Source organism: Phalacrocorax carbo, chromosome 2 (assembly GCF_963921805.1).
Source record: "Phalacrocorax carbo chromosome 2, bPhaCar2.1, whole genome shotgun sequence".
Lineage (NCBI taxonomy): Eukaryota > Metazoa > Chordata > Aves > Suliformes > Phalacrocoracidae > Phalacrocorax > Phalacrocorax carbo.
In genome coordinates this window covers 116,137,025-116,164,190 of record NC_087514.1, presented here as the reverse complement: position 1 = coordinate 116,164,190, position 27,166 = coordinate 116,137,025, and the positions used below count along the sequence as shown (strand labels likewise).

Sequence of the window (27,166 nt, the reverse complement as noted above, 5' to 3'; positions counted from 1 at the left end):
GATAGTTCATGTAGCAGCCCTTGACCCAGTCTGGGCAGGACAAGATGTAAAAATGTGCTCTACACCACATCTGGGGAGAATGGCCCTACCTGGAGCTCCTAGGGTTTTGGAGTCGGGGGTAGAGAGGGTCTAAAAGCATGCTATACTCCAACTGAAAAAGAACTACTGGCAGCATATGAAGGGGTTGGAGCTGCTTCGGAAGTGGTTGGTACTGAAGCACAGTTGCTCCTGGCACCCCGACCGCAGGTGCTGGGCTGGATGTTCAAAGGACAGGTCCCCTCTACACACCATGCAATTAAAGTTACGTGGAGTAAGTGGCTCACACTAATCACCCAACAGCTCAAAAGGAAAGCCCAGTCACCCAGGAATCTTGGAAGTGATTGTGGACTGGCCTGTTCACTGATGGGGCCCGTTGCATTGTAGGAAAGCAACAGAGATGGAAGGCTGCTGTATGGAGTCCTATACGACAAGTCACAGAAACTGCTGAAGAAGAAGGTGAAACTAGCCAGTTTGCAGAGGTAAAGGCCATCCAGCTGGCCTTAGACATTGCTGAATGAGAAAATTGGCCAGTGCTGTATCTCTATACTGACTCCTGGTTGGTGGCAACTGGCAGCGCAGAGGCAAACCCATCTGGGCTGCTACATTGTGGCAAGATATTGCTGTCTGGGTAGAGAACCTGGTTGTAAAAGTATGTCACGTAGATGCTCTCATACGCAAGAGTTGGGCCACTGAAGAACATCAGAACAACCAGGAGGTGACCAGGCTGCTGAGATTGAAGTGGCTCAGGTGGATCTGGACTGGCAGCATAAGGGTGAATTATTTCTAGCTTGTTGGGCCCATGACATCTCAGGCCATCAAGGGAGAGATGCAACATGCAGATGGGCTCGTGATCAAGGGGTGGACTTGACCGTAGACACTGTTGCACAGGTTATCCATGAATGTGACACATGTGCTGCAATCAAGCAAGCGAAGCGGGTAAAGCCTCTGTGGTATGGGGGACGATGGCTGAAATGTAAATATGGGGAGGCCTGGCAGATTGGTTATATCACACTCCCACAAACCTGCCAAGGCAAGTGCCATGTGCTGACAATGGTGGAAGGAACCACCAAATGGCTGGAAACATTTCCCGTGCCCCATGCCGCTGCCCGGAACACTGTCGTGGGCCCGGAAGACAAGTCCTGTGGCGACAAGGCAACCCAGAGAGAACTGAGTCATTTCCAGAACAACCTCATAGACAGCTGGGCCAAAGAGCACGGCACTGAGTGGGTGTATCACACCCCCTATCATGCACCAGCCTTCAGGAAAATTGAATGATACAATGGGCTGTTAAAGACTACACTGAGGGCAATGGGTGGTAGGACATTCAAACATTAGGATATGTATTTAGCAAAGGCTACTTTGGTTAGTCAACGCTAGGGGATCTGCCAGTCGAGCTGGCCCTGCCCAGTCAGGACTCTTAGGTACTGTGGAAAGGGGATAAAGTCCCTGTAGTGCATGTAAACAATATGCTGGTGAAGAAAATCTGGGTTCTTCCTGTCTTGGGCAAGGTAAGCCCGTTTGCGGAATTACTTTTGCTGGAGGAGCTGGGTGCACTCGTTGGGTGATGCAGGAGGATGGGGAAGGCTGATGTGTACTTCAAGGGGATTTGATTTTGGGTGAGAAGAGCCGGTGATTTGACCTGTATGATGTTAATTGCTGTGTAATACTGTATGTCATCGTTCCTGTGGCTGCTCTATGCCGTATCAATGGTATCACAGTAGGAATCTCCCAGATTAATGAAGAATGAACTTTGAGGAAACCCCAAGCAAAATGCAGTGGTGATGGAACGAGAACTGACTTCAGCATGCAACAACCCAACACCACACGTGCCATCTCTCCTGCCCTGAAAGACTGTTAGGACAGATGGACCCCAAAGCCATGGACTAAATTAACACAATGGACACTTTAGAGGACATTTTACAGACATTTCACAGGCTGGCCCATAGACTAAGGGGATGATATCTGTGTATTCTTTCAAAGGATGGGAATGGGGCTGGTGATTAGTGAGATCGTATTGGATAGTATGGGGCCTGAGCATGACATAAATGGTATGGAATAAGGAGTGGTTACTGTCCTGGTTTCGTCTGGGATAGTTAATTTTCTTCACTGTAGCTGGTACAGTGCTGTGTTTTGGATTTAGTATGGGAAAAATGTTGATGAAACACTGATGTTTTAGTTGTTGCTAAGTAATGCTTATACTAGTCAAGGACTTTTTCAGCCTCCCATGCTCTGCTGGGTGCATAAGAAGCCAGGAGGGGAAGGAGCACAACCAAGATAGCTGATTCAAACTGGGTGAAGGGATATTCCATACCATATGACATCATGCTCGTTATATTAACTGGTGGGATTTGGCCCCGGGAAGCAGTGATTGTAGCTCGGGGACTGGCAGTGTCGGTTGGTGGGGGCTGAGCGTTTGCATCACTTGTTATTTTTTTCCTCCCTGTGTTTTGCCTTTCTCTCTCTTGCTGTTTTCCTTTTCATTATATATATATTTATTTTTTTGGTAAAATTTAATTATTAAACTGCTCTTATTTCAACCCACAAGTTTTCTTGCTTTTGCTCTTTCAATTCTCTCCCCCATCCCACCGGGGTGGGGGGAGTGAGCGAGCAGCTCCATGGTGCTTGGTTGCCGACTGGGGCTAAACCATGACAATACAGTGATCAGACATGTCCTGGAAAGCATATTGCGATCGGAGGCACATAGTGGAACCAGCTACCGTGGTCAGCCACATAGTGCGGTCTGTACTGCTGTCATAGACACACCGCACAGCCTGAACTGCCATCATAAAGACGTACCACCGCGCTTACTGCAGTTACAGATGTACATCACAGCGTGTGCTGTGGCCATTACCTCAAATGTATATATTCTTCTTGGATGAAAAGGAAATAGCACATGAGTTGTTAGTAGTTAAGAAAGTATCACAGTTACGAGTAGAAACTAACACCTGAGAATGTTAAGGAGGTGGTAAATAGTGCTTAGGCCAGATGAGAGGTTATTAGCAATGTGTGCCGCACTGACGAGTGTTTCCTCAAAAGAACACAAATAGTGGAATCATCCTGCTACGAAGAAGGTTGTGAAGATATGGGAAGGCCACAAATCAGTCAGCGGTGATAAAAGGGATCATCTGGCACCAGAAGGCGCTAAAAAACTGGACAATTGCCGAAGCACAGTAACTGGGGGAAAGGTAATTCCGGCAGGGGCAGGTTGCAGCTACCAACTCAACTGAGAGATGAAAGGACTGCCCTGCGCCCCCAACTCCTCTTGAGTATGTGCAGTGAATTAAAATCACACTATAGCTTTAAAACTAAGCAGAAAAGATGCAGACCAATGGAAGACGACGTCAGTGATTTTGTTAACTATCATGTATAAATGTCAAAATGAACTCCAGTAGGTGTGCTCCATTTGTGGAAATACCCCGCCCTGCACCCCACGCAGAAGAGAGCAACGCCTCCTCTCTAAACATACCTGGTGTCTTTCGGGAGCTGTTTTAAATTACAGCCGACACGGCCACACACAGCTGGGGGGGACATGCCAGCCGCGGGCACAGGCTCGTGGCGTGACCCGCACCCCACCACGCCACACCCAGCACGCGACTCCCGCCTCGGTCACGGCCACCCGTCACGACGCACGCGGTGATCACGCCCCGCAGCGCCTACGTCGCAGGTGCACGCCGTGACGCGCGCTGCCCCGCCGCGCGCAGCGCAACCTCCTGCCGCTAGGTGGCGCGCTCCCGCCCCGCCCCTGCCCTGCCCCTCAGCACCGCCCCCCCGCGCTGCTCAGCCAATCGCGGCGGGGTCCCGCCGCCTGCCCGTTCCGCTCCGTGTTTGTTTTTGCCGCGGGAAGGAAGGAGGCGTGTGATGGGCACTTGCATCGCCCAATGGGAGAGCCGCCCGCTGAAGGGGGCGGGCAAGCGGTGGTTTGGCGCCAGCGGGCCTGTTTCATTCCCCCCCCGGGCCCCTCGCTATGGGTTCCCCGTAGACCCGTCCCCATCGCCCTCCGCTCAGAGACCCCTTTGCCAGGGCTTCCCCCCACGCCGGCCCCGGGCGCTCTTTCCCCCCGCCCCTCCCGCCCAGCAGCCGCCCGGGCCGGGCTTCTGTCAGCGCACTGATGGCCGGCGTGATCCGGCGGCTGGACGAAGCCGTGGTGAACAGGATCGCGGCCGGCGAGGTCATCCAGAGGCCGGCGAACGCCATCAAGGAGATGGTAGAAAACTGGTAACGCGGGGCCTGCCCCTCCCGGCCGGGGCCTGTGACGGGGCGGGGGGTGGGGTGGATGGGTGGGGGGGGCGGGTGTGTTAAAGCTGAGTGGGGGGGTGCTGAGGGGAGGTGACCCCCGTGCCCTCGTATGGCGGGCGCAGCGGGGCGGCTCCCTTGCAAAACGCTTGTCGAAACGAATGTTTGGGCTTGTTTTGTTGTTGTTGTTGTTTGATAAGCTTATGGGCCAGTCGCTTTGGGTGTCAGTGGTTCGGCTGTTTGTCCAGAAGCTAGAGGGTGTGTGGGGTGGCCGCCGCTGGCCTGGCCCCGCGGGGCGCGGGGAGGTGAGGCGGCCGCGGCGCCGGCGGTGGCTGTGGGTGATGGGGCGAGCAGGGCAGGCTCTGGGGCTAGGCACCTTCCTCCTTCATGTCTGAAGCTTCTGAAAGTTTGTCGTAACTGTTGCGGGTGGTGATTTAGAATAATCTAATTGTCCGAATGTGTCTAATGAATCTGTCTTACCTGTCTAGCATAATCACTGTCGTTACAAGAAAAGGAAGAGACAGTAAAGATTTATGCGAAACAGAATAAATTCCAATATGAGTGACAACTAGAGTAGAAACAAACTGTCGCTTGTATGTGAACGATTTGAAATTTGGTTTAAGTCATGTAGTCCTCTATACTCCAGAACTGCTGTTCTCTAGAATGCTTTCTTGGTTTCTGCAGTTTGGATGCAAAATCCACAAGTATCCAGGTAATAGTTAAAGAAGGCGGTCTGAAGTTCATCCAGGTCCAAGATAACGGCTGCGGTATCAGAGTGAGTAAACAAAGTTGACAGCTGTATGCTGATGTTTAGTACTACCTTTTAAAATTTATTTCAGCTTTTAAATGTTTCTGATCTCGAAAAAAACTTGGAAGGTGACTTACTTGTCCATTTCACATAGAAAGAAGATCTGGACATTGTATGTGAGAGATTTACTACGAGTAAACTGCAAAAGTTTGAAGACTTGACTAATATTGCTACATACGGTTTTAGGGGTGAGGTAAGCCCTTCATCAAGGTTTTGAAACTGTTCATTTGTTGTTATCCTGTTGTAGTGGGGCGTATGTACTATCTCATTCCCAATACTCGTCACAGAAGCTTCTGTTTTCTGAGAGTCTGCTGTGTGAATGTAGTTCAAAATACATTTCTGTGTCTTTCAAGATTAGATAGGTGCCTAGGAGAGGCATATATTCTTTTTACTTTCTGGAGTAAGATTTTTTATTATTATTATTTTTAAAAGTAAAACAGGGTGTGTCTTCTCAAATGCTGCTTCAGGAACCTACAGGTAAAAGTCAATGAAAGATTTGAGTGAAAACTGAATCTTAATGTCAGACATTTGTCTAAATACAATACTTTACATGTTTGAAGGGTACATTTGTCTTCCTTTTCTTTTGCTATTTGTCAAATTTGGTGTCTCTGACCCGTGACATATACCAGTTCTCCAAATTTCTGTAGGCTGTATCTAAATTTGTCTGAAAGGACAGTCCAGGATCAGTTCTGCTCTCCCCTCTGGATGGACCCCAGGATACATAAGTATGTTGCATGTGCTCAGATATATAGATCCTTGCAAACCCCAGGGATGCGATTCTGCTTGAGTCCTCTCATCGCATGCTTTAAACATAATCAGCTCCACAGCCAGCGGGGTCTGGTCCTGAGGCAGGTTTCAGCAAGCTGCGTGGACATGCCCATTGAGTTCTTAAGGAAAAGCATTGTAACCCAACTTTGTAATAATACCTACAGTCAGGAGAAGAACTGGGGCAGTCATGAGGAAGTGACAGCTAAAGCCTTCCAGCTGTCCTTTGTTAACATGAAAGGAAGAAAAGAGTACAACTGTAATAACTTCTGTGGACATTCCTTCAGCAATCGATGGTCTCCTGAGTGAGGTTGACAAAGGTGCTTTCTCTTTCTGTAGGCATTGGCTAGCATCAGTCACATTGCCCATGTTACGGTAACAACTAAAACAGCGGATGCAAAGTGTGCATACAGGTATGCTACCTATTATCCAAGTGTCTTCTGCTGCATGTAATAATGAACACATGTATTTAATTCTCTTTTCAGTGCTCTTAAGGAGGAGGGTGGGCTATGTGTTTCCAGGGTAGTTACAAAAACACCCAGAGTGTGAGGAAAACATAGTTTGATTATTATTTTTTTTTTTATTTCAAATTGTAAAGGTAAGCTTTTAGCTAAACCATAAATTGTAAAAGTCGGGGGAAAAAAGATAAAAGAAATTCTACTTCAGCAGACAATGTAGGGTAAAAAATTATGGGTTTTTTTTCTGTCTAGAGCTACCTACAGTGATGGAAAAATTAAAGCCCCTCCGAAACCCTGTGCTGGAAACCAAGGAACTCAGATCACTGTAAGTTGTTGTGCATGGTCTGTCTTGTCCCTCTTCTGTTTCCCAGTCCTTACGCTTGCAGCACTTATTGGTACATGTTACATTGTAAGGTACATGACAACAGTATCGCCTTGTAGCGTATTTTCCAAATGATGTTGTTGTGTGGTTTTGTTAGTTTATTTTGTTTTGGTTTCTTCCCCAAAACCAGCAAGGTAAACTTCAGAAGATCCTCTCTTTTTCTGGATTTTTATCTTCTGAGGACAGCATAGTCATACACTACCAAAAATATTTCATAATCCTTCTAGACTGCTGAAAGCATCAATGGGCAGTTAGGGCTGCAAGAAGCTGAATATGGAGGAGTGGTCTACATCGGACAAGCCAGAGTGGGAAGATGAGGGCTGGCACAGGGAACTGCAGAACCGCTGTTTGTCTTTTGGTCACATCTTTCTTATACCACCAAGCTTTGAACATGGGACAGGATTAGGGTTGGCAGTAGGATTATGAAGAATGAGGAGCTGGGAATGGGAAGGAGCGTGCATGTTGCACAGTGTAGGGTGGGAAGTTGAAGCCTGGCCTGGGAGCCCGCAGGCGCGTGCCTTGCAGTGGGAGCATATGCCCAGCAAGCTCCACGTGTCCATATTTAGGATAATGTATCTTAAAAAAAGAAGCTGAACTTGACATTTCTGCCTGTTTCACTATAGCAGAAAAATAATTTGCGTATTGTTTAAATGAACAATTTAAGCTTCTCTTTTAATGACATTAACAGCCTTGATGGCAGCAACTGTTTTAACATACACTCGCATTTCATTAAAACACAGCGTAATCGGGGAATCCATTGTCATCTGCAATGAAAAGCATATAACTTTTGCTGAAAAGTAAGTTGCAGAATTGTTATTATTGGTAAAAATACTGATGTACCAAAATACTTGAAAATGTACATTTCTCTCGAGTTGCATTTTGTTAGGTGAACCTAAGCAGGTAAGGAATAAACTGAATGTTTATCCTTCATAAATGAAAAAGTTTTAAGAAAATGTTCTAGTATCTATTAAGAGGATGGATTTAAATTAATTATACAGTGAGAGAAGATTTTTTTTTTTTAATTATTTTTAATTGTGATCTTTCTCTCTGTAGGTTGAAGATCTTTTTTACAATGTAAATACGAGGAGGAAAGCTTTAAAAAATCCAAATGAGGAATATGCAAAAATACTAGAAGTTGTTGGCAGGTAAACTGGGATAGGAGGCTCCAGGTTTTTCTACTGCCATTGAGAGTACTGGGGTTTTTCAAGGGGACTGGCATATGTGTGTGTGGTGTAATTTTTGTGATGATGGTTTTCAGGTTTTTAACTATTTTGTTAGTATACAGTGTCAAATTACAGTCCAGTTTGATACAGAAAACAATGGACAAACAATGTGCTTGGACTATGGCTATTACTTGCAAGAATCCCAGCAAACAAATGGTGGTAGACCTGAATGAGTGAACTCTCAGTGAACTTGGGCTGAATAGAATCCACGTAAAAACTGTGCAAGAGCATTGAGATTTGGCTGAATATGAAAAAGCTGAATAGTGATTTCCTATCCCACCCCCAAAAAAAAACCCCCAAACCACTTTAGCTACCAGATATTCCCTTCCTGAGTCCCTTCGTTGTATCTTTTGCCACGTGCAGAGGCTTTGCAAGCAGGATCTACACAATTTAACCAAAATAACTGCTTTACACTTCCAGTAAACACAAAAGCTAGCAAAGAACAGCAAGACTATATGCTAAGTGTTAGTCTGCTCCCCGAATGAGTTACTTCAGAGCCTTTATTGGGCAGGCAGACTTCAGCCGGGAGCTGAAGGGTCAGGTCCTGCTGCCCTGTGGAGCAGCCTGAAGTCTTGCTGAGTTACAGGCTTCCAACTCACTGAGGTTTTTTTCCATTGGGATTTTACATCTTCTCGTTTTGTTTTGCTCTTGAATTTTTGAGTTACTCACTGTCATGGTCACCACAGTCTAACCTCTGTCTGCATTTTTACGTTTCTTATCTTGCAAGGTTCTCCTGTGTGTTCTTTCTCACAACTCAGCAACTTTCCTAGAAGTCTGAGCTGAGGTTATGCAGCTGTAGTGTATCAGAACTTGGCCCTGGGGTCACAGACAGCTGAACCATCTGGGTAGGAGAAGCTGGAAGGGCGAGCTAGCTGTTTTTCAGATCCTTGTTCATAGTAGTTGAGACTTAATTCTGTGACACTGAGGAGGTTTTGCTGTTCTCCTAGTTAAACCTATGCAATGAAATAGAACTAACCAGGTCTATAGAAGTTGATGAGTTATTTTGGAGAAATAAGCTAAGCTGATCCTTGAATTTTATACAGTTACAGATGAGTTATAAATACAAAACATTCATGTTTTTAGCTGTTTAGTCTACAAAAGCTCAATTTGGCTCAAACTACATTACTATGTAACAGGAAATGAAATCGTTTGCCCCTGCCACTAGCTGCTTTTCAGCAATCAGGGAAAGTAACCTTTTCTTTCATATACTGCAGTCTTATGTTCACCTTTTTTTCAGATATGCCATTCATAACTCGGGCATCAGCTTTTCAGTTAAAAAGGTATGTAAATAAAGTCTTTAACTTTACTGTGTTTGTATATATATATGTTTGTATGTGTTTATATATATGTGAATATCTGAAAAAGCCAGAAAACTTGCACTGCATCTTTTGCAATGGGCATAGCATATAGAGCCTTCCCTTGTACTGCAGAGGTGAAGTGTATGTTGATGCAGTCTGGATAGAAAACATATTAGTTAAAAGTAAACAAGACAAGAATATATTTGTCAGTTCGGTGTTTTCTGTGTGGTCAACATGTTACTTTGCTTTAGCTTTATGAGCTGTTTCAGCTTCTTCTGAGAGTCTGGTTAGTAATAACTATATGAAAGAGGATGGGGTAGAGTACCTTCATTCTGTGGCAGTCTTGATAATTAATTACTGAACTGTCCATGTTCCTCCCTTGCAAAGATGGAGTTACTAGCCTGAATGTGTCTGATGCGATCTAGCAAATCTTGTAATCCACTTGCCATCTATTGCTTTTCTGAACACAAATAAGTAAATAATAATACAGAACATTATAATGGTGTTAGTCCCATGCCTTTATGTTAGAAATGTTCTCTTAAGTTTAATGTACTTCTAAAACTTCAGCTGAACTGTGAATTGATCGATGCTCATTTTTGCTCCCTTTAGCAAGGGGATACCGTGTCAGATGTTAGAACCTTATCCAACGCCTCAACAGTGGACAACATTAGGTCCATCTTTGGCAACGCTGTTAGCAGGTATACTGACGTCAAGTTTCCTTTTTACATGAAGTTTTCTTCTAAACCTCCTTCCCCTTTGTCTTTTAAATAACGTGGGCTGTGCTAACTTTTCTTGCGTCTTTCAGGGTGAATTGCAAAGAGGGAGTGTTGCAATAATAGGACTCCCCCTTGCTTTGCAGAATGTGTGACTTTTTTTTTATTATTGGTATATCAGAGGAAAGAGGGAAGTTGCAAAGCTGTTCCTTTAATGCACTAAAAGGGAATCATCTGCTTGTAACTTTGTGTGTGTTCACTTAAAAAGAGTAAGCTGTACCTGTGTTCTCTACAAGTTCCTAGCCTCTTCCTACGCCATGAAAATCTTACAGCTTCTTGCCACAGTCTGCTACCTGACAAATTTTGAAGTCTCCTCAAATTTGTTACAGTTTAATACTTTGACGAAAGCTACATTAGATGAGGCAGGAAAGTTTGAAAACAAATAAAACCCATCATCTTTTGAAAATATATCTGCCGCTTTAGGAAAAATTCTGTCTTTGTAAGACACTTAGCTGTGAAGAATTCATTGAATAGACTTGTGGCATGGATTTGTCCCATGAATATTTGGGTGTCAATTTGATTCAGTTACTAAAATGACACTTCACATGTAAGGAATGTAACTTCTGATACACATAAACACCTTTATGAAATGAAACAAAATAGAGAGGCTGTTTAGTGATAAGGTTTGCAGTGTTGTTTGTATTTCTTTGTTATGCATTTTTTTGTCTACTACTACTGTTTATTTGATACAGTTTTTCCTTTGTACAGTTCTGAATAAAATTGTCAGTTTCAACTTAAACGTTTTGATCAGATGTTTTGAAGTGGAACTTTTCTTTTACCCAAGTTAAGATGCTGTTTAGTCTAGCTTGTTATTTTGATTTAACAAATGAACACAAATAAAAGTGGCACTCAGTATATATTCATTGAATTCGAATTAAATAGTCCATAAGCCTTTTCTATGTTAACTTTAGAAGTTGGCATAATGCCTTGCTAGAGCTGTGTTCACCAACTACCAAAGCGGATTTCCTTGATTAATGAATCATGAAAATTATAAGAACTGTTATGAAAATTGTTAATGTTGGGATCTGTATGCATGAGCAAGAAAAAAACTTTTACATTTTTATGACTTCATAACATCCGACCAATAAACTGCAAATGTGGACAGGGTAGTTCAAGAACAAGAACATTCTTCCCTGGCTGCTGGCGATTTTGAAGTGTCCTTGTCTATCTCTGTCAATGACTTAAACAGTGAAATGCGTATTAGAATTATCACCAGATGGGAATAATATTATGGATACTGTGGAATGTTAAAGTATTAAAAAGATCTTGTGGATAGTTTTACAGACTCCAGTCATACTGTATTACTATTTTACATATACTTAGGAAGAAGAAAAAATGCAGTTCAAGTTAAATAATTTTTGTGACTCAGCAATGAATGTTTGAACTCAGATAATTCTAATGTTTTCACTAACTGTGATATAAATAGAATATAGAGCAATATATTGCTACTTCTGAGCACTGTTTGAAATTTGCATCAACAGAAAAATTTCATTTTTTGTGTGTGTTTCTATCAAACTGTCAATAGGGAACTGATAGAAGTGGGTTGTGAAGATACAAGTCTGGCCTTTAAAATGAAAGGCTACATCACGAATGCAAACTACTCTGTGAAGAAATGTATATTTTTACTCTTCATAAACCGTAAGTTTAAAACAAAAAGGCAGTATGTTGTACAGTCATATGTTGCTTAAATAATAATCAGAACAAAACTTTCTGAAGAACTGAAAAATGTATGATTGTTCTTAAAACACTGAGGAATAAGTATTAGAGTTAATTGTAATTCTTAAGGTGTTTTCCTCTTTGTAATGTGCATCATGCTTTGCACCCTGAATAGCAGAAAGCAGCTAAGACTGGGCCCAAAGAAACTTACGCTTGTGGAGTATCAAGGTTATGGTTGTGTCCTGCCGACATACACAGAGTCGTCTCTCCATCCCATAGTAACACTGGCACAGGATGCAACAAACCTTGACTGTATGAAATAATGAAAAGGTTGTCTGGTTATTTCAGTGTTTGTGGAAAAAAAAACCTACTAAATGTAAAACATACTAAGAAGTTATTGCCTATTCCTGGTTTTATATGAAGAATAAATAGGTCTCAGGAAAAATGGGTATCACAGGTACCCTTTGAAGATACAAAGCATAAAGAAGTTGGTCTCAGAGTGTAGCTGGACACTGTGCAGCGTTATTTCAGTGGTGCACTTTGGAAGTAGCGTTTTGTTCTGTGTTTCAGATCGATTGGTAGAGTCAGCCGCTTTGCGGAAAGCCATAGAAACTGTGTATGCCGCTTATTTGCCAAAAAGTACGCACCCGTTCCTGTACTTAAGGTAAAGTAATAGGAAGAACTAGCCTTTTAATACTATTGTGTTGGATATAGCTGGGCTAGGGTCAGTCAGTTTAGAAGGAATTTGTGTTCCTGATAGTAGTGTTAAGCATTGCACTGAGGTAATTAACGGCCAGACAGGAGGTAATTCACTGTGTATCTTTAATGTTATAAAAATCAATCACATTAAAGAAATCTTAAGAAGATGGGCCACCTTTTCAGAAGTAGCGTCTGTAATTTCAGCTTAAGTCCTTTTGACGTGATGGATGTTCTTCACTTAGGAAAATGAATTACAGTAGGAATACAGCATAGCATTTAAGACCAGTCATATAATTTATTCCAAACTCATTAATGTTTTTCCTTGCTGGGATTTACATTTGTCTCATTATTTTTAATAGTTACTGTTCTTGGTAAGCTAATGCAACAGAAGGAAGTGAATTGCATACTGCTTACAGGAAATAATTTTTTTTTTCTAAAGTTAAGTAATAGCTAAAATTGAACTGGAACTGTCCTTTAAAAAACTGGAGAATATGATATAGAGTGGAAGACTGGGCTTTGTAATTGCTAAGCAGTTGAATCTTGCCATTCACCAGTGAGACTTACTGATATCCAGTGCTTTCTAACAATGAAGTTCTTGCACTGCAGCGTTAAATGGAATTCCTGCTTGGGATTATTGCTAAATGACAGGGCATCAGAAGCACTAACTCATGAGATACTGCAAGTAAAAGATATTTCTAAAAACTGTTTTGTAGTAGTACAACGGAGAGATTAGTTTAAATTTACCTATGTAAGCTGATTTTGGTGTGTTTGGAACAGACTTCTTCAGAGTAATTATTTTTTTAATACGCTAACTTTACCAGGTTTCAGGACTATTTTTGGCTTCTCTGCATGGAGCAATGGCCCCAAGTCTGACAAATTTTGTACTGAACCGATTTGTGCCCTCTCTGCCATCCCTGCGAAGTTTTAGGTTAACTTCTTTTAAAATGTTTTGCAGCCTGGAAATAGCCCCCCAGAATGTAGATGTGAATGTGCACCCTACAAAACACGAGGTCCATTTCCTTCATGAAGATAGCATTCTAGAGCATGTGCAGCAACACATAGAGAGCAAGTTGTTGGGCTCTAATTCTTCAAGGATGTACTTTACTCAGGTGAGAATATGTGTTTGAAGTGCAGAGCTGTGGTTGCTATTTTAACTATCGTGGGTACATCTACTCTGTTCAATAGTACAATATATGCAGTGATTGATAATCATCAATGTCATACTGGTAGCTTGAGATCTTTGCTCAATGTTTCAGGGATGAAATTGCTTTAATATACCTATGTTAACAATTAAAGAAATCTTAAGAAGATGGGCCACCTTTTCAGAAGTAGCGTCTGTAATTTCAGCTTAAGTCCTTTTGACGTGATGGATGTTCTTCACTTACGAAAATGAATTACAGTAGGAATACAGCAGTGAACTGACCGGAGGAAAAAGTACATGAAAAACTTCTAAATACTCTTCTGTCAAGTACCTCTTCAATCTCTTTAATTTTACAATATGTTAGTCTTCACATGTGGTAAATTGTTTTTATTCTGCCCTGGTCTGTGTGACAGATACGTGACTGAGGAAGTTGTTCGTTCTATGGATTTGACAACACCTTGGATTTAATCTAACCAGGAAAAAAATCAGGAAGATTTCCTAATATCCCTTTATATAAAGCATAGTTTTAAACTATAACTACAATCATTTTTTTAAAAAGCAATTTTCCTTGTCGTTTTTTTTTTTTACATTAAATATTTTTCCCTTTGAGGTAAGGGAGTGCTAACTAATGATTTCGTTACCTGCCAAGATGATGACTCTTACGCTGTGTCTAGCAAAGTTGGCAGCCTGTTTAAGCAGTTCATGCTGCGTTTGTGGGGCTTGAAAGTTACTTGCCTCTGAGCAGTAAGATGCTGTGAGAAATGTGGCTGATCTTTGTGGGTTTTTTTTTCTTGTTGTTGATCTACGAAGACCTTGCTTCCAGGGGCCGACTGCTCTTCCAATGAGGTTGTAAAAGCATCAGCAAACTCTTCTGCAGCTACCAAAGGAACCAGTGATAAAATTTACGCACACCAGATGGTCCGCACTGATTCCCGAGAGCAGAAATTGGATGCTTTTCTTAAGCCGGTGAACAACCCCCTGCGTGCAGACCCCGCTGAAGTGACAACAGAGGCTAATGCACAACCTGCAGAGGACGTAGTCAGGCCACAGGATGCTGAAATGGAAGACGTCAGTGATGTAGTTGAAATCTCGGATGTTCAGGAGGACACAGTGATGCCTGGGGGGTTGAGTGAGGGCGGACGCTCGTCTCCTGAGACAGTGCCTCCTCGGTAAGTCTCATCTATCCTGATGTTGTAGAAGACTACCCATTTATTTCATGGCATGGCCCTGAAACCGAAGAGTTTTCTGGTCTCTTTGGACTTCCACTTTTTCAGCAGGAAAAATTTTCCTAGAATAACTTTCCATGGTATTTTATTGAGAAATTACACTTAATCTGTAAACTGTAAATTACATAACTGGTGATAAATTTCATAACTGGAATGGGATTTCCGTGCATACAGAAAAGCAGGAAGCAGTATAAATGGCAGGAAGATGTGCCAGGGGAGGTTTAGACTGGGTATTAGGAAAAGGCTCTTCACCCAGAGGGTGGTGGAGCACTGGCACAGGCTCCCCAGGGAGGCAGTCACGGCACCAAGCCTGATGCTATTCAAGAAGCACTTGGACAATGCCCTCATTCACATGGTGTGAATTTTGGGGTTGCCCTGTGCAGGGACAGGAGTTGGACTTGATGATCCTTGTTGGGTCCCTTCCAACTCAGGACATTCTATGATAAATAATGACATTAACTTTAGTTTAGGGAGATCATAGTGGTCTGTCTCTCATTGGAGGCCCTCCCTTTGTAGGGGGATAGAAACTACATTACTGAATTTTGCAGACATTACCCTAGTAAAGGTAAAAGTGCTGTAATCTTATAGCTCCCGCAGGAGCTGTTGTGAGAGTCCAGAGTCTTCTGAGGAAATTTGATCCCCCCCACTATTACAGAAAAATTATGGAAAAAATAATTAGAAATATCAACATTTCTAATGTGTCCTTTAGAGCCCAGTTCTCTTGGTCCTTATTGTTATTAGAGAATCATAAATTCTGTTATGAACTTCCTTTTCCTAACAAATTATGCCTCGGAAGTAAAATAAACCAGTCTTCCTTTCTGGGATGCTCTGGGAAACTTTCTGCATTTCCTGTGTTAATGTACAGCATGTGAATTGAGCATCCCGTCTGTTGGTGTGTTTTGCCTAAGTCATAGGAGAATTGAACGTAATTCCTTTAGTTTCGGTATTGCAGAAAGAGACCACGGGAAGATGCAGACATAGAAATGGAGAAAGATGACACCAGAAAGGACATGACTGCTGCCTGCACCCCTAGAAGAAGAATTATCAACTTGACCAGTGTATTGACTCTCCAGGAGGAAATTAGTAACCAGGCACATGCAAGTAAGCAAGCCTTTTGCTTCTCAAGATTATTGTTATTCCACCAACTAAATATGATTGATTGAACTGCTGAGGATAAAGGTATTTAAAAGGTGGCCCGGTCAGCTCACTGTGCTGCTGAGCAAGCTTTTAACAAAAACGTTTGTTAAACATTAAGGGCTAAACTCTGGACAGGCAGCTGAGCCACTCTGGAGGACTGTTTTAAAAACTTCCCTGTACCCTGTTAGTTGATAGACCTTTTTTGCATTCTAAGTATTTTGCAAATCTTAACTTGCATCATAACTAATAACACTATAGAATCACAGCTTGGGAAGCTACGTTATATTGTAATTTTCAAACAGAAATGGGAGCTGTGATACGGTCAATACAAAAATTTTGCTTAGTTGCATGATTGAGAAGTAAACTGGGACAGACTTGATAATCATCAGTTTATTTACTGCTTTTGCTTTTCATTTTCATTTGTAACTGTCCCACTTATATGAAACAAAAAGACTCGTGAAATATTATTCTTTCTGCTGGTAAGAGTTGTTTTAGAAAATAATAAAAGGTTTGCAATTCTTCATGGGGTTGTTTCCCTCTTAGCTCTTTCAGATGCCTTCAGAGTCAAGCTGAGTCACATAAACTGTATTATTCAGTTAGTCTAAATCTTGAGAATCTCATGTTCCTGGGGGGGGTTTGTTGAGTTGATTTTGATTTTTCTGATAGTAAGAACTGGGGATGCTCCACAGCTAAAATGGCAAGGCTAACAGACATCTGTAATAATAAACTACTTTTATGAATTACTAAAAATCTTGGCCTTTAGAAAGCATGTACTTCCAAGTTACTTGTGCTACAGAAAAAGTTTTGCATTAGGCTGGTAATTCTAAGCCAGTAATCCCATATCTGACTGTCACTGTTTAAATACTGAAATCAGAGAATTGTCCCTGTGCCATAAAATGTCTCAAAATACATGGCAGAACTTGTGCAGCTGCCTGAGGTTGTGTCTTGTCTTTGCATGGGTAAGACATACCTGCAAGAGACCTTTGCAAGAAAGAAATACTCTGCCCACAATATTGTATTCCTTGGGAAAAGATAACAGTGGAATTTGGGTAGCGCAGTGTTTTGTACATGCTGTGCCTGCAGTGCCACCCTCCTGTAGCGAAGCCGCTCCCACGGACTGCAGCTAGTGACGCTTTTCTGTGGAATGCCTAAAATGAACTCATACTACGGAATCTGACTTCTCTCTTTTTTTTTTTTTTTAAAGAGATATATAAATGAGAAGGCCAGAAACTTATTTTGGGAGAGAAAAATGAATTATGGACCTATAATGTCACACTTCAGAATTTAGTCTGACAATACTAGATTTTGTTGCAAAGTTGTTTTACATCTGCAGTTTTCTTTGAAGTGTGTCTGTGCTCCCTTACTAATCTCCTGGGGCTGGAAATGAATTTTGAATGGCCATTCAAGTCAAGCACAGAGATTTTCTTTTTTAAAATTGGCATTTTACTTTAACTTATATAAACTGTTCTCACTTAAGCTTTAATATATATATGTGTGTGCGCGCGCACAAATAATTATTTCAAGACGTGGATAATTGGTAGTACAGGCCTACAAGAAGAAGCAGGGGGGTAGTAGTGACTGAACAGTAATCTGAGACTTGAATGCTAAAAAGACACAAACCACTCAACTAAATAAATTAGGGCAGGGTTGTAAATATGAAGGTATATCCTTTTATTTCTTCCCCACCCCCTCAATCATTTCAGATCTTCAGGAGATGCTACACGATCACTCGTTTGTTGGCTGTGTCAGTCCTCAGTGGGCTCTGGCCCAGTATCGGACAAAACTGTATCTTCTCAATACGACAAAACTCAGGTAAAGAAGCTGTTAGACTTGTTGGCAGTTGAAATAAGTACCAATTACCCAGCTGACTAGAAGGAAATGACAGGAAAAACAACATCGTCTTCTTGTTGCCGATCCAAAAAGTCATGAGGCTAAAGATTAAGCGATTGGTTCAGAACAGCACAAACAAGTCTGGCGTGCTAGGGCAAAGTGGCAGGGAATTGGTGTAATTAAAATGCCAGCTACTGTACTGTGTGCTCACAGACTGGGGGAAGGGAAGGATGTTTTACTTGCTTCATGATTGTCTACAGCGTGCTGTACAAAGATGAGCAATCAGAGGCTTCAGAAAAGTCATGTAAAACGTTGTATCCAGTTGTGTTAAGAGAAGCTGCAGGACGTGATCTTAACGTAAAGTTTGTATTTTTGCATATGCAGCCTTGCAGGGCCAGCTACATAAATTTTGTAACACATAACAAAATATACTTAAGATAGAAGTGTCTATCAACTTCCAAGCTCCTGGGCATTTCTTGCAGTGCAGCAAAGGAGTAAAGAGGTTGAAATATAAGGTGTCTGGGAATAAACTGATAGCGGCTACATACTTGACTATGTAACATTTCTGCACCCATGTGGCTGATGATGTCAGAAACCAACAAACAGATTTAATGGTAAACATCTAGATAGTGTGCGCGAATCTTAAACTGTCGAGTCAAAGTAAGATCTTCATTAACATGAACAGATACGTACGTCTGATGTTTCCAAGATGACCCTTACCTTCCCCTATTAATTATGGTAACTTGGAGAGACGTGATCCTGTCCATTTAACTAATTTTTGTACTTCAATTTAGCCAAGAACTCTTCTACCAGATACTTATTTATGACTTTGCAAACTTTGGAGTCTTAAGGCTGTCTGTAAGTATAATTTTACATTATATCCTACATTAAAAAAATATTTTAAAAATTTGTTTACAATAAGCCTGTCCTTTCAGAAAAATGTATAGTTTTACAGGTTGGTTTTTGTCCACTACAAGAGCGATGCTTCACGTTTCTTTTACAGTAAGAATAGAATGTAGAAAACTCTGTTAGTAATTCTGTGGCTACTACTGTAAGTTGTCATCCTGGCTGCTTGTTATTAGTGTCACTTCTGGACATTCACCAAGTCTCGCTGTTGCTCGTTACATTGGGACAAATAATTAATTTGAATACACAATCTATCAGAGATACAGCGTTGGTTGCTAGCGCTTATCCTCTAAGTATCGCAGCACTCTGCAGGACTGTGGACTGCACAGAATTATATCAGAAAGAAATTCACACTTCTTACACTGGTTATGATAATCAGAACTGTTTGCTCTGCAGGCCAGAAACTAATTACGTATTACATAATTACATATAAACTAATTACAATTAGTTTATATGTGAAGGAAGAAGCTATAGATTTCCAGTAGAGCGTGTTGATCCTTAACAGCTTTGCCTTCTCTGTTTTTAGGAGCCAGCTCCTTTATATGAGCTTTCAATGCTTGCTTTAGAGGATCCTGAAAGTGGCTGGACAGAAGAAGATGGCCCAAAAGAAGGGCTTGCTGAGTACATTGTGGAGTTTCTGCAAAAGAAGACCGAGATGTTGAAAGACTATTTTTCTCTTGAAATTGATGAGGTGAGCGCTGCTATTACTTCTGACAGGGAATGAATGGTGGACTTGGCAGCGTTAGGTTTACGGTTGGACTCGATCTTACAGGTCTTTTCCAACCTAAATGATTCTAAGATTCTGCATTTTGGTAACAGGTAACTGCAGTAGTTTGCTCACAGTACTTAACTATCACTAAGAACTAGCCCCAGTAAGATTTAGGTGGGTGACCTCTTTCACTAAAAATGCCCAGGACTTATGCTGCTTTTAGAAGGGCGCTACGCAAATAAGTTTACATTTAATTAGTTACCAAATAAAATAATTTAGTCGTTACTTCCATAACCAGAAAGCAAATCTCTTCGCCAACAAGGTGTGCAGCTCAACCAGCTCTCGCCAGGCGGGGCTACAGCGTCACCATGGCTGTTGTTTGGTGACATCATCTGTCTTTTTTTTTTTTTTTTTGTGTGTGGCCTAATGCATCCCTTATTCTATACACAACTGAACAGCTTCATCAAGGGTCATATAACCCAGACACTGCGCTCAGATATCCTCTTGGGAAGTGGGATCTGTGTAGTCAGTGGCTAGAGGTAGAGGCTGAATTCAGGTCTTCCTGAGCTGAGTGGCTTAAACCCAGGCCTTGTGAAGCTAAACACCACCACTAACCCTCTGCCTGTAATGTCTGCCTGGTACCAGGCTTTAAAAACTTGTAGCTTCAGATACCCATAGGACTCGCTATGTATGGTAATAATCAGTCTTATAATATGTAACAGTTTTGGTGAGTTTACTGCAAGAGTGAGGTTTTTTTTTTTTCCCTCCACTTTACTGAAGCAGCAGCGTTGTCTTGCAGGAAGGAAACCTTACTGGGCTACCACTTCTGATAGACAACTATGTTCCGCCGCTGGAAGGACTGCCTATGTTTATCCTTCGCTTGGCCACAGAGGTATATTCTCTTAATGATTTTATTAATTCATAAACTACTACTTCTGGGTTTTTTTGTTCTATATCTTTACCTTATCAGAATCTCCATCAAGCCTTTGACTGCTACCCAAATTCTATTAAATAATTTATTTTTCTTTTAACAGGTAAACTGGGATGAAGAAAAGGAGTGTTTTGAAAGCCTAAGTAAAGAATTAGCTATGTTCTACTCCATTAGAAAGCAATATGTAATAGATGAAGCCAACCCGACAGACTCTCAGGTACAGGAATATATAACTAGCATTATGACCAACTAACACCACCCAGGAAATGCTGCCCTTTTTCAGCTGTAGACTTCTATCCCCAACTCTGCCTTCAGTGAAGTGAATCAAGTGGCAGTTCCACAAGATTCTGACAGAGTTTGGCTTAAATTTTCTGAAGTATTAGATGTATTAAAGAGAGCCTTTTATCTTTGGGTATTGCACTGTACTTAATATTATAACAATCCTTGGCCTCTGAGTTTTGGATGTATTTTTTAACATGCTGAGCTATGATAAGCTTCTATATAAGAATAAGGATGCACATAAATTAAAAATATAGTCTGTTTCTAAGGATCTGCTTAATCACTCAGTTAAGCTAGCCCATTCTGTGACTTTCCAGAGCTTAAAATTGACTTGACTGTATAGAATGAACTTCTCTAATAGCAGCAGAACTTTACAGTTGCTGTAGTCTTACATAATACATTTTCTTAAGGAGTGCTCTCCTCTGGTAAAAGATAATTTCAGTTTAATTATTTGGCATTTTTTTTCTGTATTTCAGAATGAAGATTCTGACTCTGGTTCAACAACATGGAAATGGACTGTGGAACATGTACTTTACAAAGCTTTTAGGACTCATCTTTTACCTCCTAAACACTTCACAGAAGATGGCAACATTTTGCAGCTTGCCAACCTGCCTGACCTGTACAAAGTTTTTGAGAGATGTTGAGCAAGTAGTTGGTGCGTATCGAAAAAACATTGATGCTACGTTCTGTTTTACTTAGTAGAGGATAAAGCTGGAATCCTGATGGAGGAAAGAAAAAGAGGGGATTTAATATTATACTAACATGATAGCAAATGGTCTGTTTTCCTTCTGTTCAAAGAATCAAAAGAATTGTTTTAGCCAAACAATTTAGTCTAAACCCAACTGGGGTTCCTAAAATAAAATCTCAACTAATGCTTTGAGGTTTCCCTATTAAACAGCTGCTACTGAAGAAAATTAATTGGGTTAAGTAATTGTGAAAGGAGATAGAGCCTAACTTAATTGAAAGGTGAGTGCTTTAACTTAGCTTGCTTCTTTGAAAGCAGTATAGGTTACCTACCCTCCTTTTGTTTTAAGAATGACTGTGAATGTTCATGCAAAGCACTTAAAATAATCTGTTAGGGCAGGAGCTAGTCATGCAATATTTCACAGCCCTTGCTGGAATAAGGCAAATCCCTTCCTTTCAATCAAGGAGTCTGAAAATGGAAACAAATGAGCATGCACGCACGACATTCACCTCAAAGAGGAGTTGCAGCTGACAATCTGACTACAGGCTCCAGCCGTTAGTCTTGCTCAAGCAGAGGGAAAAGGTGCTTGAGCTTTCACTTGACCCTTGACCTTCCCTGACACCATCACAAAGTTGAGTTGCCACAAGGAGGCCCTTGGTACCACGCTGCAGCTTCAGTGGGGTGGTTTAGAGCAAGGGAACTAGAAGCAGGTGTGCTCTCCACCATATGCCAAATGAGGTTTTAGCAGATGCTTTGTACATGTGAAGGCACTCAAAACTCCCGAAGTGTTCTTTAGCTTCACAATATGCACTGTAAGAACAACTAATGAAGACCCTGGTGGTTTCTTCTGAACAAATAAAATGAATGTGAAGTGGCAACAGTGCGGACAACTGAACGACAGTCGTCTCCAATTTAATGAGTAGGCCTAAGGTGATCTGCCACATACAAGGCCGTTTCTCAACAGGGAAAGCATTTTTCTAAGCCCCAGTAAGCTTCAGTTTTGTGCTGTAAAGGTAGCTGTTCCATTTGAAAGATGTGCTGGTCCAAGCAGAAGCACTAATACTTTGGACCACAAAGGTCCCGAAACCTGCCTTGCCTTGAGAAATACTCCTGAAAGGCAGCATTTGCACCAGGAAAGCACCTGATATGGGTCCAAAAGGATGAGGCCTCTCAGATGGGTATCTGCTGGCCTCAGCAAAGTCTAACATGGGGGCAGTCTGATTTCCAGTATTTCAGGACTGCCACTGCAGGTGCTGCTCATTTCCCCTTTGTGATGCCAGCTTGAGAAGAGTGGCAGTTCCTATTGGCATTCACTGTCCATAGAGAGTAGGCTACGGCCAAAACCCACGCTGCTCCAGAAGGCACCTTCTTCCTTGTACTTCCCGCTGCCTTTGATGGCAATACTGTCAATGAGATAACTACTGGAGTGGCATGTCTTCCTGAGCCAGCCAGAGCAGCAAGGGGGAAGCAGATGCGTGGCTCAGGCTCCACTGCATGCAGTGCAACAACTGAGCAGCCAACACCATGAAATTTGAAGTGAGCAACTGGCTTGAGCTGGCCTCAACCCGCTTATTACTTACCTCCTGGGGATGGGGGTACTGTGACAGTGGGGTGTAAAGGGACTGGCACTGGGAATCACATTTGTAGTGCGATTCCACTGTATCTTGCCCTTGCTAAAGTGTGATTTCAGCATACTGCCGTATCGCTCTTCTAAATCCAACCCGTGTAATGCCTAATACATCAAATAAGTACATTTGGTATTAAACATGAAAAGTTCCCTCTGTGGAACATCTGAGAGAACCTGTTTAGACAGTAGTTGATTCAACGTGTGCACGTGTGAGAAATGTCTACAGATATGCACAAACCTGCTTAAATATACATTAAGTGTGGTGGCAGATGGGGGGCGTGCACCCCCCTGCCATGTAACAAAAGCCGGCTCCTTATCACGCTGGTCTGCAGGTTCCTGATCCCACTCAAAACTAAAAACCCAGAAAACCCTAAGTATCTCTTACGTTACGTTCATTTCCCCCCCCGTTTTTGGTATTTAATGGAAACCTGATTACATAGTGCCAAGTTTCTAGCACAAAATGAAAAACACTCCTCGTAAGGCTGAAACAGCTTTTTTTATATCTATATAGTTCAGAGCGTTACACACCTGGATACGGGTTAACTGTTTTCCTAAGGAGAAAAAAATGCAGGAAACCTTTCTTACAAAATGTATTTTGAAGTTAAGATTGCAATAAATCATCGATCAAAACACTCCTAAGCCTGTCATGGATAACAAAATGCCAACCAGCCAATGGTATTAGTTTGGTCAACAGCTTGCTGGGGCTTGGGGTTTTTCCCTTTTAGATTCTTCATTCAAACCTGCTTCTTGAAACAAGACTAATTTCAAATCTCATTTTCAAGGCCAATAACAAGCAAATCCAACAAATTATAAACAGCACGCAGCCACATTTGCTGGGTCCACAGCAGTTCACAGATTCAGCTTTTCAAAACTAGAAAACCTCAGGGTGAGCTGCTTCCTTGCCTGCTTGTTTAACTGCTCAAATCAACTTAATTACTCATGTCTCACAGGAAAACTGATTATACAAAATCAGTCCTCCAGGCCTGGACATGCAGTAGTTTAGCTGAGTTAGATACCCAACTCTAGATTCTGCTGTTTTGTTGTTTTTCTGACCACAACTTCCATCACTAAAACCCAATCAACTCTGAGAAATCTACTGTGACAGCCAGTATCGTACTGACCCTGAATCTCAGTAGGCCAGACTGAAGGTCATTCGTCTCAAGCTCCTTACTTCCAATTGTTAAAACATAGCAGGGTTCAATCGTGCTACTTCATTTCAAAACTCATCTACCTGCTGCCGGGGAACCTCTCTAGGCGACACCACAATGAGCAGGGATTGTTCTTCGAATGCAATTCTCGGTCCATGAAAGGAGAGCCCACACTTCTCCTCAAGGCAGAAGCAAGAGCTTTCCTGAGCTGGGAGCCATGGCTGCTTCAGCCTGGCTTTGCTGTAACAAGGGCAGCTCTGTTGCCGTGATTTTCCTACTGGGTATGCTCGCAGGACGCTACCGCCAGAGGAACCGTCCCTGAGGAGCTGGGGCACCGTCCCAGAAGGACAGCTCGGAGACGACCCGCGTCTGGGGTACATGGATAAGGCTGACCACTTCAGAGCTGTTCTTAGCACAAGGTAAGTCAGCTTGCTGTCAGACTGTCACACCAAGTCATCAGCCCGTTACCGCTGGCTTTCACCTGAACGATCTCATTTGTGCTAGAAACAAAAGCAGGCAGCATTTTCTAGGAAAGGCTGGTGGAAAGTGCTTCTGGTGACATCTCTGGGGTTGCCTGAGGAGAGGAGAAACATCCTTGGGAGGGACAAAATTCAACAGCTGAGTTTTTGGGTCACCTTTGCAGGTTTTACAGATAGGTTTAAGAGGAGTGAACAAAATTATTTCAGATTGAGTGTTTTAACTCCTTTCCATACCGTAACTGATGCATTTTAGATTTCCAGGAGATACCACCTCTCACGGCAGCGAGCAGAACTGTTTGTGGATGTGCCAAAGGGAGTAATTTCCTTGGCAAACTACCCATGTATGAAAACAGGGCCTCTCATTTAACTCAATATACAGAGGCCCTGAACCGTGCTGGTTTAGGAGAGGCTTGCAAAATCTTTACATTTGCCATAGAGTTATTCACGTTTGGTATAGCAAAATACCCCCTGAAGGACTTTCTGTCACTAGTGCATCTGGTTTGTTCTGCTTTGCAGCTAATGATTTCAAATTATTTCCTGTCATGGTTTTAGCTGGGATTGAGTTAATTTTCTTCACTCTAGCTGGCATAGTGCTGTGCTTCGGACTTAGCATGAAAAAAAATGTTGAGATAACACACCGATGTTTTGGCTGTTGCTGGGTAGCGCTTGTACTAGTCAAGGACATGTCTAGCTTCCCATGCCCTGCTGGGGGCACAAGAAGCTGGGAGGGGAGGGGGCACAGCTAAGAGAGCGGATTCAAACTGACCAAAGGGATATTCCATATCATGTAACGTCATGCCCGGTATGTTACGGGGGAGCAGCTGGCCGGGGAAGGGAGGGAGCAATTCGCGGCTCAGGGCCAGGCAGCGTCGGTCGACAGGTGGTGAGCAGTTGTATCGTTTGTGTTTGTGCTTTTTTTCCTTTTTCTTCCTTCCTTTTCCATTTTATATTAACATTATTGTCATTATTATAATAATAAATATTACAATTATTATTTTATTGTAATTATTAAACTGCTTATCTCAACCCACAAGTTCTTTTGCTCTTCCAATTCTCTTCCCCATCCCACAGGGGTGGGGGAAGCGAGCAACCAGCTGCGTGGTGTTTAGTTGCCAACTGAGGCTGAACCATGACATTCCCCTTTCCTAATTTTTCTGAGTACTGAACTGCAGGAGGAAGCGTGCACTGAGAACAGGTTGCATTTCTTAGATTTCCGGAGGAAATGCATCTTCCAGTTTGAGGAAGGTGTTCAAATAAAGTCATGCACCTACATGAACTTCACAGGCTTAATGGAACTTTTGACCTATCCCAGATGCATTTTTCTCACTGAGTTTAATACTTGGTTAGGAACATTCCGGCATTGTTAAATGACAGGTTTTGATTTTTTTTTCCTTCTAATGACTTACTCTTACCTGCATCCTCTGAAAGAGACCTTGAATATTCTGAAGTGGCATAAGTGATAGACTTGATCCTGGCTTATTTTTTGCACCCAGCAGTCACGGAAGAACATTTTAGAAATAGCATGCTGAAGCCAACGTAACCACTTGCTGCCTCCGATGTGTATTGATCCTTCAGTGTGAAGGAAGATAGGCTGCCTAATCCTTTAGTCATACACTTACTTACAGAACTGTTATTTGGAGCAAAAAGGCTGGTGATGATTTCACTGTTAAAGCTTGATAGCAACTAAAGTGAAATAAAATAGCTGTGAAGGTATTCTTGAAACATCTGCTTAAATGTAGCTCTTGCAGACTCCAGTAGCATCACTTTCATCTCCGCCTCTTCCTCTCCATTCCCCTTGTACTGCCCCCCAAACAGTCTTGTTTTTGGCGCTGTGGCCTCACCTCCAGCAGGACAAGTAAGCAAGCGATCATGTTCATGACTCAAGCCCACTTTAATAAATGATCTCCCGGCCCACTTGCGATGCCTCATACCCAAAGCTGAAAAGAAAACAAATCGTGCACCCACGCAGCCCTAAACAGTGTTGAACACAGGTATCCATCTGCAATTTCTGGGGCTCATCAAGTTCATGGCTGGGAGTCTGACGGCTGCAGTGGCTTACAAGCCCTGCTGCTAGTTTACTGAATTGCTGAGACTGAATAAGGGGAAGCCAATGTATGTTTTAATGCTGTGAGGACTGGCTTTTGGTTTGTGCTTTTAGTGGAAGAATCCTGTAAACTGAAACAGTCACTACTGCTTCAAGGAAAAGCTGTGATTGGAATGGATAGACCACAGCCCATCCTGCCTTCTACCCACTGTGCTTCTGTTCCACAGCCATGGAAATACTACAAAGCAACATAGTCTGTACACGAGTTAACATGTGATGAATACGTCGGTACTTAAGAGTCGCTGTGCAGGTTGCTATACGGCTATATAAGGGAAGTGACAACGCTTACGTTTCTCTTTAAGTAGGAATTAGGTGTTACCTAAAATTTTGGATCAAGCATTGGTTAACACTTAAGATCTGTATCTGAAAATACATATACTTACACACGTAAATCCAACGACTGACTACCTTCCTTTCGCTACTTGGGTAGTGCCAGTGTTTGCAAAGGCTCCCTTACTCCAGTTTCCTCCTTGAACCTGAAGAACATCCACCACCAGTACAGGAGTGGGAACCAAGTTACTTCAAAAAGCTCCTTGCATCCTTTTGATGTCATATATGCAACAAAGAAATGATGTTCCACTACCACTAACACTGAATCCCGACAGGCAGCCAAACAACACTAACACATTT

At 42.2% G+C, this 27,166-nt stretch overlaps 1 protein-coding gene across 2 annotated transcripts; it reads left to right on the top strand.

Annotated features, from left to right (window-relative positions):
- The first annotated feature begins 3,930 nt into the window (after nt 1–3,930).
- MLH1 (mutL homolog 1) lies at nt 3,931–25,465 on the top strand. 2 transcript variants are annotated; one of them, XM_064443956.1, is made up of 19 exons: nt 3,932–4,254; nt 4,957–5,047; nt 5,175–5,273; nt 6,185–6,258; nt 6,556–6,628; nt 7,739–7,830; nt 9,146–9,188; nt 9,816–9,904; nt 11,505–11,617; nt 12,206–12,299; nt 13,290–13,443; nt 14,286–14,644; nt 15,654–15,802; nt 17,542–17,650; nt 18,463–18,526; nt 19,101–19,265; nt 20,083–20,175; nt 20,318–20,431; nt 20,970–25,465. In XM_064443956.1, the coding sequence occupies exons 1-19, from the start codon at nt 4,148–4,150 to the stop codon at nt 21,135–21,137; spliced, it is 2,250 nt and encodes a 749-aa protein (XP_064300026.1). In that variant the 5' UTR covers nt 3,932–4,147; the 3' UTR covers nt 21,138–25,465. The 2 variants fall into 2 exon arrangements, with proteins under 2 accessions (XP_064300027.1, XP_064300026.1); XM_064443957.1 differs by lacking the exons at nt 20,318–20,431; nt 20,970–25,465 and having other exon boundaries at nt 3,931–4,254; nt 20,064–20,189.
- Nucleotides 25,466–27,166: the final 1,701 nt, after the last annotated feature.

Coding starts and splice junctions, on each gene's coding strand:
- MLH1 (XM_064443956.1), top strand. CDS start 4,148: ATGGCCGGCGTGATCCGGCGGCTGGACGAAGCCGTGGTGAACAGGATC. Junction 15,803..17,541: donor TAGTAACCAGGCACATGCAA/GTAAGCAAGCCT, acceptor CAATCATTTCAG/ATCTTCAGGAGATGCTACAC. Junction 17,651..18,462: donor CTCAATACGACAAAACTCAG/GTAAAGAAGCTG, acceptor ACTTCAATTTAG/CCAAGAACTCTTCTACCAGA.